The sequence below is a fragment of the Lactuca serriola genome, chromosome 5 (assembly GCF_051521515.1).
Source record: "Lactuca serriola cultivar US96UC23 chromosome 5, Lser_US96UC23_V15, whole genome shotgun sequence".
Classification (NCBI taxonomy): Eukaryota; Viridiplantae; Streptophyta; class Magnoliopsida; order Asterales; family Asteraceae; genus Lactuca; species Lactuca serriola.
In genome coordinates this window covers 68,555,945-68,570,798 of record NC_136412.1, presented here as the reverse complement: position 1 = coordinate 68,570,798, position 14,854 = coordinate 68,555,945, and the positions used below count along the sequence as shown (strand labels likewise).

Genomic DNA, 14,854 nt, shown 5'->3' with positions numbered 1-14,854 from the left:
AAGGATTTATCCTAAGAGTCATCTATCCTGCATTCGTTTATCCCGAAGTCCCTTACTTCTAGGGTTATAGGACTGGCACTAAATCCATAGCTGCCAATGCACGTTCGTAAAGCACTAATTCCATAGCTGCTATAGTTTATTCATCGGGTACTAAATCCATAGCTACCAGTGTTTATCTAATAGGTACTAAGTCCATAGCTACCAATTCCTAACAGGTACTAAATCCATAGCTACCAGTGTTTGTCCAATAGGCACTAAGTCCATAGCTGCCGAGGTTATTTATTAGACACCAAGTCTATAGCTGCCTATGTTTACTCACGTCATCTTTTATCTCTCATCATTCATCTACCCATGTCATACCCAACATATTCGTATATATAAAATACGTATACAGTTTAAATCATTTAAAATATGTATAAAACGTTCATCCAGCATAGACAGCAAGTATTCAGATAATATGCACACATAGCACGTAGCTTATATAAAATATTTCATATCTATGTGTAAGATGAAAGTAACTATGCACTCACTTGATAAGGTGGTGAGTCGGCACTCGGACATCACTTCGTTACTCTTAAAACAATTATTCATTGACAAAACCTAGTATCATTATCACTAGAGTTTAGTCTAACGTTTGACGAGACTAAAATAATAGTCTAGCTATTATTATTATTATTATATAAGCATTAAACAATACTTATATAACCCATAATAATAGCCCAAACACTCCTTATAAGGTCCTAATAACATTACTATATTGTAACATAAGCTATACTAAAGATAGGATAGGTACAACTCACTTACAACGGGTTTTCTCGAAAACCGGGCTTCGCTGGAGCAGCGTTCCTGAGCCGAAAGGCTCTTTTCTCGGAGCCGTCGGGCGCTCCGGGGCTTCTGCCTCGTGCTAGGGAATTACCCTAGGCTTTGGGGGGTTAGGGAGGCTTAGAGAGAGAGAGAGAGTTTAGAGAGAGAAAGAAGAGGGTTGAGGGGTGAGGAAATGAGGGAACCCGTCACCTCTATTTATTGGGTGAAATCCTGAAGGACTCGCCGAGTTGGTTTACTGACTCGCCGAGTCAGTTCCACGTGTCATCACCTGATGACTTTCCTTGGGGAGAAAGCCTTGGCCCATATTCAGCCACATCACCCTTTTTGCAGCAACACCCTGCTGACTTCTAAACCCCGTAACTTTCGCATACGAGCTCCGTTTTTGACGTTCTTTATATCCACACGTAGGTAAAAACAATATCTACAACTTTCATTTAGACTTTGTTGGCTAATTCTCGACCGATCTTAAATTTAACAGTAAGAGGTGATTAGACTGTTAAATAACCGCGAATAATTCATAACTCCTTCATACAGACTCCGTTTTCGTCTATCTTTTTACCGTTGAGTTCCTATTAATGAGATCTTCAACTCTCATTTAGGTCGCGTAAGCCAAAAACCTCTCGAACTAAAATTCGAGTTTCGGGTCGTGCACTGCTAAGCTGAATCTTAGAAAAATCATAACTTCTTCATACGAAGTCAGATTTGGGCGTTCATTTTATGGATTTTCTCGGTTTAACATATTCTACGACTTTCATTTAGATCACTAAGGCTAAAAAGTCCTCCATCGTAAATTCACTATTTGCGCCTCCCGGTGCCGTGCCGGTTTTGCCGTAAAACTTCGGCGGGTAATAATTTCTTCGTTATAACTCAGATTTTGGCGTTCTTTATATGTACGGAAACCTTGAGACATATTCTAAAAGTTGTTTAAGACTATTTATTATAAATAATATTTTTCCGAAAAGTCGTTTTCGACCCCTATTATCTCTAAATTGACTAGCCCGGATCTACGGGCGTTACAGTATGAAGCCCGAAGTTCGGATTTGAGATCGAGTGATTTCTAGCCGAAACAATCTAAATGAGAATCAAAGATCTCGTCGATAGTAGTGCAACGGAAGAAAGACAGACAAAAACGGATGTCAGATGAAGAAGTTATGAATTTCTAACGGAGTTTTCCTGTCCCGGCCTACTAAAAATAATATAAAAAAATAAAGTGAAAATTTGCCGACGGAGTCTAAACGAGAGTTGTAGAGCATAATCTCACCTACGTGTGGATATAAAGAACGTCAAAAATGGAGATCGTATGTGAAAATTATGACTTTCTGAAGTTCAAGGCACGCACCCCAAAGCAGGAACGCTCCGCGTTCGGAAGAGGAACGCCCCGCGTTCATTGCGAGGCCTCGGATCAGCCACGTCGCTAATGACTTGGAAGTCTTATCGGATAGGACCGGAACCCACTCCTACGCGCCGCGTTCGGAGGAACACCCCGCGTTCGTGGAACGCACCGCGTACATAGAGGGAACTCCCGCGTTCGGAGGGTCAGCCTCCCCCTATAAATTGAATGCAAGGTCTCCGAGATTTTTTGCTCATTTATTCCCTCACACTCCTTATTGCCTCGTTTTACATGCAAGAAATACCCCTGAAGCCCCGGTATCATCACGACACCTGAAGCAATTCCCGAAGCCCTGAAGATCCCAAGAAACAGAGTTTCCGAGCAGAAACTCTGCCCGTGAGAAACTCGGTTTTCAAGGAAGCATCCCAATTTCACCGAAGAAAACTAATTTTAGAGCTGAAGTGTTGTCTGATAATCATCTTATCAAGTGAGTGTGTAGTTACTTTCTTCTAACACATAAATACGAAGTATTTCCATAAAATACGTGTTATGTGTTTATATGTTATGTGTTATTTGAAATGAGTATCGGTTGAATGTTTTATACATGTTTTATGTTGTATATATACATATATATATATATATATATATATATATATATATTTATATATATCACTACTAGAAAACAACCCTTTAATGACGCGCAAACAGTGACACGCAGTGATTTACGATACGCAAAAGTGTGCGCCCTAAAAATAATGTCATCTCTTCTAAAATTTGAAGGATAGAGTACACGCATTTATGCGTGCCCTCAAATTAATGTCAGAAAAAAAAACACAGAGGGCGCATATTTAAAATGGGTGTCATCTAAGTGTGTCGTTCTATAATTTTTAATGAAATGCGCGTGTTAATAGCCAAGGCGGTAAATCGAATCTAAAATAATTAAAACCCCCGCCTGTTCGATCCTCTCTCATTATCCCTTGTTCCCCTTAGCATCCCAAAATAACCCTAAAGTCCCCCACACGATAACTAGGGTTTTTTCACTTCAACATTCTCAAGAAGGTCCATCTAGGGTACGACTACAACACTTCATCTCACTGGCCGACGACCTCATCAGGTGCGCCTCAGTGATCACTTCACCGGCGGCTGTGACTCATCAGCGTCACCGTGTCGGAGACTGCTTCCCGACCCTAGTTTCCATCTACGTCTGCCTCCTAAAACATATGACGATACCTTGTTTGATCCTCTATCGGGAAGCTTGATGTTGAATCCCTTGTAAGTTGTAAGTATCAACTTATTTAGTTGTTTAGGTCGAATATCTTTCTTATGTGAGGGTGATTTCTTCTGATTTGTTTTGATCAATTTAAGTGAATGTGAATCGTATACTTCCAGAAACAGTTGGACATGATTGTCAAATACGATTGGAATTTTGATCATTACTTTGAAGAAGACGTTCCTGCTACGGTGAGGTGATATTAATATATAATTTCCCATTTTACCCTTCCGTATCTACAGATATATTGTTAAACAAATAGTGTTTCTAAATTATAACAACAGATGGAATATATAAAGGCCCATACTAAACCAGAAGATGGTAAATTGGTTGTTGTAGGACACTCCATGGGTATTGAAAAAGCTCGTATTAAACAATTTCTGTAAGTATATCATATTTTGTAATGACATTTTAGTAATAATAAATAATTATCGAGCTTTTTTTTTAAAATTTTTTGAAGGTACGATACCTGCTAAACTGTTGTTGCAGCTGACATCAGCGTTTTGTGAGGGTGGTTTATGTAGCAGAAGTGGGAGATTTTTTTATAAAGATCATATTAATAAAATCAATGTTCCTGTGTTGGCTATTGCAGGGGATCGAGATGCAATAACTTTATAGGAAGTGCACATGATGTGTTTGTGGAAATGCCCAAGAGAAGGTAATATGTTTGTATTATCTGATATGATTCCAATAAGCTTCTCTTCTTGCTCTTTTGTTCTGTTAAAAAGGGTATCAAAATGCTGGACTTGAAAAAATAGCTCTATGGAAGCTGTTAATATGTTTAAAGGAAGTGCACATGACAGTGTTTGTGGAAATGCCCAAGAGAAGGTAATATGTTTGTATTATCTTATATGATCCCAAATTGGTCAGTCTGAACTATACAAGTGTGAACTATACAGATAGTTGCATTCGCGTAATGGCTTTTGGCTTGCTACCAAACAAAAACTTCTTTTAATTACCTAAATAATTAATATATTAAATACTAATTCAAAAAAGTGAAAAACATTGATCAAAATCATGCAACATGTTGTAAATACTTTAATATACCTTGAATACCATATTTGTTTTAGCTAACAAATTTAATATTTACTCATTAGGCCCAATTGGCATATCATAAAGGCAAACACATAAAATTTATAACAGTCACAATTCATAAACCACATATTTTTATTAAATATATCCACTAATTAAAGCTAGAGCTTGAAATAGCTTCATGCATTAAGCTTTGGTACCCATCCAACAATCACATATTCTTCAACAGCTTTGGTTTTCTCAAATGACTCCAAAGCAAACAAAGACTGCACCAAATAAATCATAAGTTTTTATGCACATGATTATAAATAAATAAATAAATAAGAATCATATTTATGTGAAATAAATAAATAAACAAAGACTGCACCAAATAAATCATTCTGATTCCAGCCAAGTATCTCCAAAGACTGTTTTTGTTTTTTTTCCTCCCTTTTAATTTGCAGAATGATGTTGAGTCTGGATATTTTAACAAATGGCTTATGGAACATCACTGTGTTTCATTGGTAAAAAAATTACATTTTCTTTTAATTTTTCATGTTCAGCTGCTTAATTGTTTTTCTTTTTTCTTACACATCAGAATAGTTGAAGAACAATGATGGATCATGTAAGCACTAATTGGTGCAAATACATTCTATTATGTTTTTAGACCTTTGAAATAAATCAATTTCATTTCTATTTTTCTATCTCAAAATTCTAATCGGTGCAAATACATTCTATTATGTTTTTAGAACTTGGGGTTGATGATAAACAACTTGACGAAGAATTCTAGGAAGAATAGTTTACTGAACGATTTGAAATCCCAATCTCTATATATTTTCTTATTTGAATTTTCATTTTGAAACACAATTATTTTGAAAAAAAATACTAATTGATAAGTTAATGGTTCCAGATCGTGCATTATCTAGCTCGTTCTGGAGGTAAATGGAACCACTGTTTGGGTTTGTATAGGACGTGGACATGTCGTATTTAAAGCAAGAGGTGATAATCAATTATTCATTTATGTGTGAGCATACCCGTTTTATCTTATGAAATAGGGCATGTAACAATTTTTTATTTTTTCTATAATTATAGGGAAGCATTCAGGCTACTTTTATAGATAGTGTCGGTGCAGTTTCTAATGAACAAAAACCAGAAGCCCTGAACATTTTGCAAGTCCAGGGGAGATTCTTATTGAGATTAAGAGTATTGGAATTTATCTAGAGCTAGTGGTTATTAGATGAAGTCAACAAAGTCTGCTTTGGTTAGTTTACTAATATAAAATAAATTCCCTTTTAATGAATTTATATCTACATAAAGTATTTTTTTAATGTGCTTAATGAAATACAGGTGATTTTATATATCTTGGCCTGGTGTATGCTTCTGTTTGGGTGTCCGGATAATAAAATGGATATCATAGTGGCATCACTTGACTACAGGTGACTTGAGAGTCCATCGCAGATATTTGCGATCAACTTATGCTTCAGGTATGAATCTATGTAATGATCTTTGTGCGCTAATCGTGGCTTACTACTACGAATGACTGTGTGTTGGGTTAAGATTTTAAACCCTAATTTTATATCTGATGGCCTGATTTCAATCTTACTGTTACTTTCTTTTTCCTTTTTTCATGTAGATTGCTTCACAAGGCGTTGCATTTCAAGACGAATGGTCGTATGTTATGTAGAGTTGCAGACTCAAAACTTCTTTGAGCTACTGTTATCAATAAGTCCTAAAAGATTGTTGAAACAGTTGATATTGTGGACTCTTTTCAGGCTTTACCACAATTTGGTCTCCTCTCTCCTGTTAGAGTTTGCTCAAATTGTTATAATTATGCATCTTGGTAAGTATTAAATTTTGTCACTTTGTGCATCTATTTTTTATTATACTGAGTTTATTGAGACACAATTTTGATCATACTGACTGACCTTGTTGTAGGTGTATTACACTATTTACCTCTTTATTCACTTATTTGTTAATTAGACATTTTCATGCTATAGGATTGGAAATTCTGATGGAGTTGCTTCTGTGAATGGAGTAAATTCTGTGACAGATTCGGTTTCAAGGCTAGATATTAGTACACCTTCAAATTCCAATACAAATCAAAGTGCTGCTGTAGATTGCAAGTGTGGAATGCCTTTATGTATTTGTGAGGTGCCTTCAAATGATGATGTGGCTCCTATGCAGGCAAGTCATACTCATTTTAATCACCTTCATTTGCATCATACTAAGAACCTTAATGAGTGTTGGCTTTGCTGATTCTGATGGAATTGGAATTCAGGATTCCGTTCCATGTTTGATGGATTTCTCGGGGAGGGTGGAAGGAACCCAATTCCATTCGTCTTTTTCTATCAAGAAAACAGATAACCCTCGTTGGAATAAAAAAACAATAGTTCAATATACATATTTAGAATAAGCAAACAATAAATAAGTATACATAAAAATTCAAAAACTGTATGATTTTTAATTTTTTATTGTATGGACTTGTGCTTTGCTTGCAGCCTAAACCCTTCCCAACTTCCACAATTCCCAGTATTTCAAAAACAAAGAAAGCAGACACAACACCAAGGAGTAGAGCCTCTTCATCTAGCAAGTACAGGTATATATATTTTATTTTATTTTTAATTGTTTGCACATACATAGATTCTTCTTTTTGCTGCAATTTCTTATAGAATCTGATAGAAATCTAGTTTTTCTCTACCTAATTTTAGATTTCACCCCTTTCTTCCTTTTTCTCACATTTAACCACATGATACAAACACAAGATAATATATTACATAAAAATTTGAAATTGAGGATGTTACATATTGGTTTCTCTAAGACCACATTACCATTCATTCATGTTTACTCAAAGTCCAAAACATCTTTTTAATTTTTCTCATACAATTCTTATGCCTTGTTTTTTTCCTTCCTTTTTAAGTCAAAAAGTAATTTTTTACATTAATTTGCAGTAGTGGACAATCATCCAACAATGACTCAGAAAAACCACTGGGAAACTATGAAGTTAAGATTTGAAACCCTAATTTTATACATCGTATGTTGCTAAAGTTGTTGCACCAAAAGGAGTATCTGTTAGTGTTAATCCCAGCAAGGTAAATCTCAATATTGTGATTTCTTTGGAAGTTTAGGGCTGTTGTTGTTACATACATGTATATTTCAACCAAATTCCTTCGAATTTCAAGTAGCACATGGTTAAGTTACTGGACAGAGCAAAGCACTACAACAGCTCGAGGCCCCGCTTTTCACATTCTCATCTATGCCCTCTTGTCCATTGGACAGGTAGGTACACTAAAATCTTTTTTATTGTTAAAAGTCCCTCCTTAACCCGTAAAAATATTGTTTTTTGTTTTTTCTTAAAGTTCTGTATGTTGCTGTTATTATTACATCAAGTCAAATCAGATGACACATCAATATTTTGTTACCAGTCAAATTTGTGAAAAATTCTAATCTTATTTTCTGGTGATTTATTTCAATTTTATTTTTTAATTTATTGTTTGTGTATTATGGGGACCTGTGGTCTAACTTCTTCAACTTCATTTTTCTCTGAATGACATGACAGTACTTACATGGCGTCACTAAGTTCACTATAGACGGTTGCGAAATCCTTCGTCAGGTAAGATTTAGTTATAAGATTCTTTTTTTATTTGGATTTTATTTATGATTTTATTCATGATTTGATGAAATGCTTGGTTGAAGATGATTGAGAAGGGTAAAATAGTCATTTGCACTAGTTTATCTTTTGTTCAAATCTGATCGGGTGTAATAGTAAAAAATGAGCTACATGCTGCTCTTTCTCTCTTAAATATAGCAGTTGCATCAAAGCTTTTTGCTGCCATGGATCCAGATCAGGTACTTCCTCTTGACCAGAAGGGTAAAATAGTCATTTGTTTGTTACTGTTCAAGATTTGACAATTATTATTAAAATAAACCTCCTGGAATGCCTTTATGAACCACCTAGGCTGGTGAGCTATCTTCCCATTTAAATACACATCTTTCTATCATTAAAGACAAAATGCTTTTTTTAACTCAAAATAACCACCAAGTTATAATTTTACTCTTGAATATTTGATTATATTTGCAATTTTAGACCATTAATTGCTTCACTTTGGCATGATTTTTTTTACTTTTCCACTCTCAGGCAGTAGCGGGACCATGCCATAGCATCACCCTGACTTCCAATGGTTTTGTTTCCATTATTTGGTCTGATAACTCTAGCTAACTTGGTTATGAGACTGTTTGACTATTTTTCACATGGGTCAAAGAAAAACTAAAACATCTTATTGAAATTTTGTAGGCTGGTGGACTATTATCTTTCATGTCTGAGTTTGTTCTTAAGTGCTATTGGCTACTTGTTGTTCCTTTGAAGGGGTATGATTCTCATCACATCACTGAAGAGCATCTAGGTGGCAAAATAATATCACGTTCTGTTCTGCTTTTTGCCTTTGAAACTGCAAGAGATGCCGGAGCCCTTAGAGAACCCAAGGACAAACTGGAGAAGTGAGTTGAAGAGCTGACATGGAGATTAGACTTTTCAAAACATTTGAGGGTATAGTTTTTTATATTTCTTGTATCTAATTAGTTTGTAAATTTTTGTTACAACTATTGATTTGTTTTGTCTTTCCATGGAACGATTATTTGTATGACATTAAATTTTACGCAATGGATTGTATTTTTTGTATATGACATTTTATTTTCTATTATGAGACATTAAATACAATTTTTTTTTTGAAAATTAGTAAATCTATAATAAATATTTTTTTAAAACATTTTAAATTATGATACGCAAAAATGTGTGTCATCTTCATTTATGACATGGCCTTTCTTGACAGGGGCTTTCTTGATACGCATTGCATGTCATTAACACGCGCGTCATAAGATTACGACATGTGAATGCGTGTCGTCTTCCGTTATGATAGGGCCTTTCTTGATACGCATTGTGTGTCGTAATCGCGCGTCGTAATTGCGCGTCGTAAATGCGCGTCGTCTCTCTTTATGACAGGGCCTTCCTTGACGCGCATTTGCGCGTCGTCTGAGCCTTTTACGACGCGCAATGAGTGTCGTAAAAGGCTGTTTTTCTAGTAGTGTATATATATATATATATATATATATATATATATATATATATATACACACTAAAATGTTGGGTAGAACATGGGTAGATAGTGGATGTGTGATGAAATAAAATGATGAGAGGCCTCGATGTTGTTAATCTAGTAATCTAGCGGAGTATGAATGACGACCACAAACTCTTTCTAGACTGTCCGGTGGGAACGCTGGCAGGTTTATTACCTGTAGGTGTTGTGAACGATGTGTTCACCGGTGTACTCTATCCCCCTCATGGTTGCCTTTAGGACATCTATTGTTGAGGAAACCCATTTGCAGTAATGTCCATCCCGATGAAAATCCTAGATTAGCTCCCTGGTAATAGATGTTGTTTTAGGGACGTAAGTGAGGATAACGGAAATGGGTAATCGAGTTATTGTTGGTTGGTGAAATTAAATATAATTATTTATGGTGGGTTGAAAACCCTATATGCTCACCAGGCTCCCAAGCCTGACCCACTCAGTTTTATTTATATTACACGTAGTGGCACGAGAGCATAAGTTGGACAACTTGTGAAGATATTTTGTTTATAGGCTAGTAGTTGTGTATAACTGTTGTAAGGATTATAATGTGCCGTTTATGCTTTTGTGTCTGTATCGGAACATGATATCCCGAGTTTTGTTATATATGAAAATACATTTCTTTAAGAAATGCTTCGATAAATTTTATTTTATCATATTGTGTTTTGGGAACAAATTTCACAACTCTTTTAAATCAAAGGATTACTCTGAAAATTATTTTAAAAGCATAAATGAAAACGATCTTTTTTGGCCGTGATTTTGGGGATGTCACAATTGGTATCAGAGCATTAGTTTAAGCGAACTAGGAATCTGTAGGATTTCTAGACTTAAACTGTAACGCCCGGGTTTCAGGGCTAAGCATTTTTGACAATGTAATAGTCTAGGTCAACTCTTGTAACTCTTTTTGAAGTAATAAAGATGAAATATTTGAGTATTATGTGAATTATGTGTATTTATGTGCTTATTATTTAATTATAAATGTATAATTAATAAAGAATAAAATTAAGCGTCAAAATTAAAGTGTGAGATAAGCCCGATATCTTTATATAAAGTTTTAGTGGTCGAAAGAAGGATTCCGGGGATATAAAGAACGCCGAAATCCGAGTTATAACGAAGAAGTTATGACCTGTCGAAGTTTCGCGACAGAACCGACACGATACCGGAAAGTGTAAATAGTGAATTTACGATAGAGCGAGATTTATCCTTAGCAATCTAAATGAAAGTCGTAGAATACGTTAAACCGAGAGCGTCCATAAAAAGAACGCCCAAATCTGACTTTGTATGACGAAGTTATGATTTTTCGAAGTTTCGGATTAGCAGTGTACAACCCGAAATTCGAATATTAGATCGAGCGGTTTTTAGCCGACACGACCTGAACAAGAATCGAAGATCTCGTTAAGAGTAGCGTAGCGAGAAAAAGATGGGCGAAAACGGACGTCGGATGAAGAAGCTATGAGTATTTAACGGACCAATCCTGTCCCGACCTGTTAATAATATAGCTTTTAAAATAGAGTCAAAATTATCCAATAGAGTCTAAATGAAAGTTGTAGAGTATGTTCCCACCTTCGCGTGGATATAAAGAACGTCGAAAACGGAGCTCGTACACGAAAGTTACGAATTTTTAAAGTTGAAGCATGAAATTGCGAAGTCTGTTGCTAAATCGATGACGTGGCAGCACCACAACCGTCCGTTGATGGTCTCAGAAGTTGCTTCGGATTGCGACACGTCGCCCCTCGCATTACGCCCAGCGTCCGAGCTCGGAACGCGCCGCGTACACGAACCCTTCCCTCGGTGGTCCAGCTTGAGCCACGTCGCACCGTCCGGAGCTTGCCACCTACTGTTCTTATCCGAGGACTACGCCCCGCGTAACCTCCCTATGCCCAGCGTACTTGTGAGGCCTCGCACCTATAAAAGGGGGTGCGAGGGCAGCCGGTTTTTCACACCTTTCTTCACTCTCTCTCTAACTTCTTTCTCTCTCTAAGTGTCCTAAACACTCCTAAACCCTAGGGAACCTCCCTAGCACCCGAAGGAAGCCCCGAGGCTCCCGGAGTCCCGAGAAAAAGGGTCTTTCGATTTCGAAACGCTGCTCCAAATAAAGCCCAATTTTCTTTAAAATCCGTTGTAAGTGAGCTACGCTTACGTAATTTTTAATATAGCTTTCAAATAATTATAGTAATGTTATTAGGTCCTTAAAATAATTATTTGGGCTATTATTATGAGTTATATTGAGTGTTATTTAAACGCTTATATAATAATAATAATAGCTAGACTATTAATTAGTCACGGTTGACGTTAGACTAAACCCTAGTGGTATTGGTACTAGGTTTTATCGAAGGAAATTTGTTTTGAGAGTATCGAAGCGCTGTCCGAGTGCTGAGTCACCACCTTTCAGGTGAGTGCATAGTCACTTTCAGCTTACACATAGATATGAAGTATTTTATATAAATTACGTGCTATGTGTGCATATTATCTGAATACTTGCTATCTATGCTGGATGAACGTTAATATACATGTTTTCAATGATTTAAACTGTATATGTATTTTATATCTACGAAAATGTTGGGGTGAAACATGGGTAGATGTAATAGGTGGTGTGTGATAAAATGATGAGAGGCCTCGATGTTGATGTTGTTGATTCTGTCATCTAGCGGAGTATGGATGACGACCACGGACTCTTCTAGACAGTCCAGTGGAACACTAGCAGGCTCGCAACCTGTAGGTGTTTGTGAACGATGTGTTCACCAGTGTACTCCATCCCCCACATGGTTGCCTTGAGTACATTTATTGCTAAGGAATCCCCTTAGCAGTAGTGTCCATCCCGATGATGATCCTTAGGCTAGGTCCCTTATCATAGGTGTTTAGGGACGTAAAGTGAGGATAACGGGAACGGGTAATCGGGTTATTGTTGATTGATGAAATTAATAAACTTATTTATTGTGGGTTGAAAACCCTATGTGTTCACCAAGCTCCCAAGCCTGACCCACTCAGTTTCTTGTATTACAGGTAGTGGCGCATGAGCATAGATGAGATGTTTTGGATGAGGGATTACGGGTATAGGCCTGTAGATATGAAATAATGTAGTAAGGCTTATATTATACTGTTTATGATTTTGATCTGTATCGAACATGACATCCCGAGTCTTTTAATGATATACATTTCTTTGGAAATGCTTTTGATAAATCTTTTTCATATTTTGTTTTGGGACAAATTCCGCAACACTTTTATTTAAAATGTTACTCTGATTTTTAAACAAAGCATAAACAAAATCGGTCTTTTCTGGCCATGATTTTGGGGATGTCACATAAACTTAGAATGCTAAGTGAAGATTGTAAGATGAGTGTCTGTCATATTTTAGACACGAGCACTAGTTTGTTTTAGGAAAGTTGCCTAAAATGCTTTTATATGATAAATGTTATATGTTTGCCATATATGATCTTATTTGTTCGGATCTATGGTTTGTTGTCAACCGGATATGGAGACCTTATGTGTTTAGGATTCTAAGTGTATGATTACGATATTAGAACTAGCATGTAAACATTTCAGAGTGATAAGGATGATTTAATTATCTATCATGAATGAGGATCTAATTTCACCTTATTCGGTGTATAGATCAAAATGATAAGAACCAGAAGTGGCGTTGGAAACGTAGATGAAAACAGGAATCAACCACCAGTGATTGAGCGAGTACCTGTTGTAGCAACAACACCTGAGCCAATGACAATGGCTGGGGTACAAGCGAGGATCCAAATGATGTTGGATTGTCAAATGGAAGAAACTAGACGTCTGCTTCGGCAGAATCGTGAAGAACCTTCAATGCCGATTGAACAGCCCGAGTTGAATGAAGGGCATTCGGTAGGAGGAAAGTACTTATGCTAAGAAATGCTACATGCTAAAATGTGATTATATCACATTAGAATATGAAGGAAGGTATATTCCATTCTGGAATTTGACTCTAAGAGACTTGAGTCTAAGCGTTGCATCATACGATGAGAGGTCATTAGAACATGACTCATCGATCTGTTACAATAAATGAAGGAAAGTTCTTATCCTAAGAAGAAGAAGGAGTCCTCAATAAGGATTTATTTTGTAACTCCTAGATTGCGATTGAAAGTCCAACATAGTACGAAGAGCAAATGCACGATTGAGCATCGCCTGCGGTCAAGAAGTCCAAGAGTAAGATACTCATTCGAAGAAACATAGAAGTTACGATTATTACCTAGGATGAAAATATAACGTATGGAATCATTATACAAGTCCTATTTTCGTTGATGATTCCGGGACGTAATCATCCTAAGGGGGAGATAATTGTAACGCCTGTAGATCCGGGCTAGTCAATTTAGAGACGATAAGCGTCAAAAATGACTTTTTGATGGAAGATTATTTAGATGGATTAATCTTAACTAAGTTGTAATATACGTTACAAGGATTTCGTGCATATAAAGAACGCCAAAATGCGAGTTATAACAAAGAAGTTATGACCTGTCAAAGTTTCGCGATAGAACCGGCACGACACAGCACGACGTAAATAGTGAATTTACGTTAGAGAGATAATTTGGCCTTAGAAATCTAAATGAAAGTCGTAGAATATGTTAAATCGAGAGCGTACATAAAAAGAATGTCCAAATCTGACTTCGTATGAGGAAGTTATGATTTTTCTAAGTTTCAGCTTAGCAGTATGCAGCCCGAAGTTCAAATATGAGATCGAGGGATTTCTAACAGAAACAATCTAAACGAGAATCGAATATCTCGTCGATAGTAGTTCAACGGTAAAAAGACAGATGAAAACGGACGTCGGATGAAGAAGTTATGAGTTTATAACAGAGTTTTCGTGTCCCGGCCTACTAAAAATAATATAATAAAAATTAAATTCAAAATTAGTCTAATGTCCTAAATTTCAAGCCCGAAATTTTCATTTTTAAATTAACAACTCCATAAACATTTTTACCAAGATATTGTCGAATAAACAACACGTCACCAAATCATATTGTTGTGTCCCAAACCATAACTTCAAAAGTAATAAAAATCAGAGTACAGTCCCAAAAACTCCTTGCGGAAAACCATGTGTGTGTGCGATGCGCTGCTACACCGCCGGCTCCTTCCCCTTCGACGAAGAGGTAGCTAAAACTAAAACCAAAACTGTAAGCACAAATCTTATTGAGTTCCCTCATCATACCACATACCATACAATATCGTCAATATCTTTCAACCGGTAACCTTCATCGGTATCTTTCAACCGGTAACCAACATCAATATCTTTCAACCGGTAGCCAACATCGGTATCTTTCAACCGGTATCTGT

At 36.4% G+C, this 14,854-nt stretch overlaps 1 protein-coding gene and 1 long non-coding RNA gene across 3 annotated transcripts; both read left to right on the top strand.

Annotated features, from left to right (window-relative positions):
- Positions 1-3,147: 3,147 nt before the first annotated feature.
- On the top strand, positions 3,148-9,081 carry LOC145050288 (uncharacterized). Of its 2 annotated transcripts, none has more exons than XM_078998565.1 (8): positions 3,148-3,434; positions 3,545-3,621; positions 4,018-4,083; positions 6,935-7,032; positions 7,388-7,712; positions 7,993-8,046; positions 8,130-8,282; positions 8,728-9,081. In XM_078998565.1, the coding sequence occupies exons 2-5, from the start codon at positions 3,557-3,559 to the stop codon at positions 7,477-7,479; spliced, it is 321 nt and encodes a 106-aa protein (XP_078854691.1). In that variant the 5' UTR covers positions 3,148-3,434; positions 3,545-3,556; the 3' UTR covers positions 7,480-7,712; positions 7,993-8,046; positions 8,130-8,282; positions 8,728-9,081. The 2 variants fall into 2 exon arrangements, with proteins under 2 accessions (XP_078854691.1, XP_078854690.1); XM_078998564.1 differs by having other exon boundaries at positions 7,385-7,712.
- Positions 5,221-6,922, top strand: LOC145050289 (uncharacterized). The gene is made up of 4 exons (XR_013683387.1): positions 5,221-5,435; positions 5,529-5,920; positions 6,070-6,276; positions 6,434-6,922. It is a non-coding gene; the product is annotated as an uncharacterized LOC145050289 (long non-coding RNA).
- Positions 9,082-14,854: the final 5,773 nt, after the last annotated feature.

Excerpts from the sequence above, each read along its gene's own strand:
- LOC145050288 (XM_078998564.1), top strand. The coding sequence starts at position 3,557 with ATGATTGTCAAATACGATTGGAATTTTGATCATTACTTTGAAGAAGAC. Across the intron at positions 4,084-6,934 it reads GTGGAAATGCCCAAGAGAAG|CCTAAACCCTTCCCAACTTC; the intron begins GTAATATGTTTG and ends CTTTGCTTGCAG. Across the intron at positions 7,033-7,384 it reads TCTTCATCTAGCAAGTACAG|TAGTGGACAATCATCCAACA; the intron begins GTATATATATTT and ends ATTAATTTGCAG.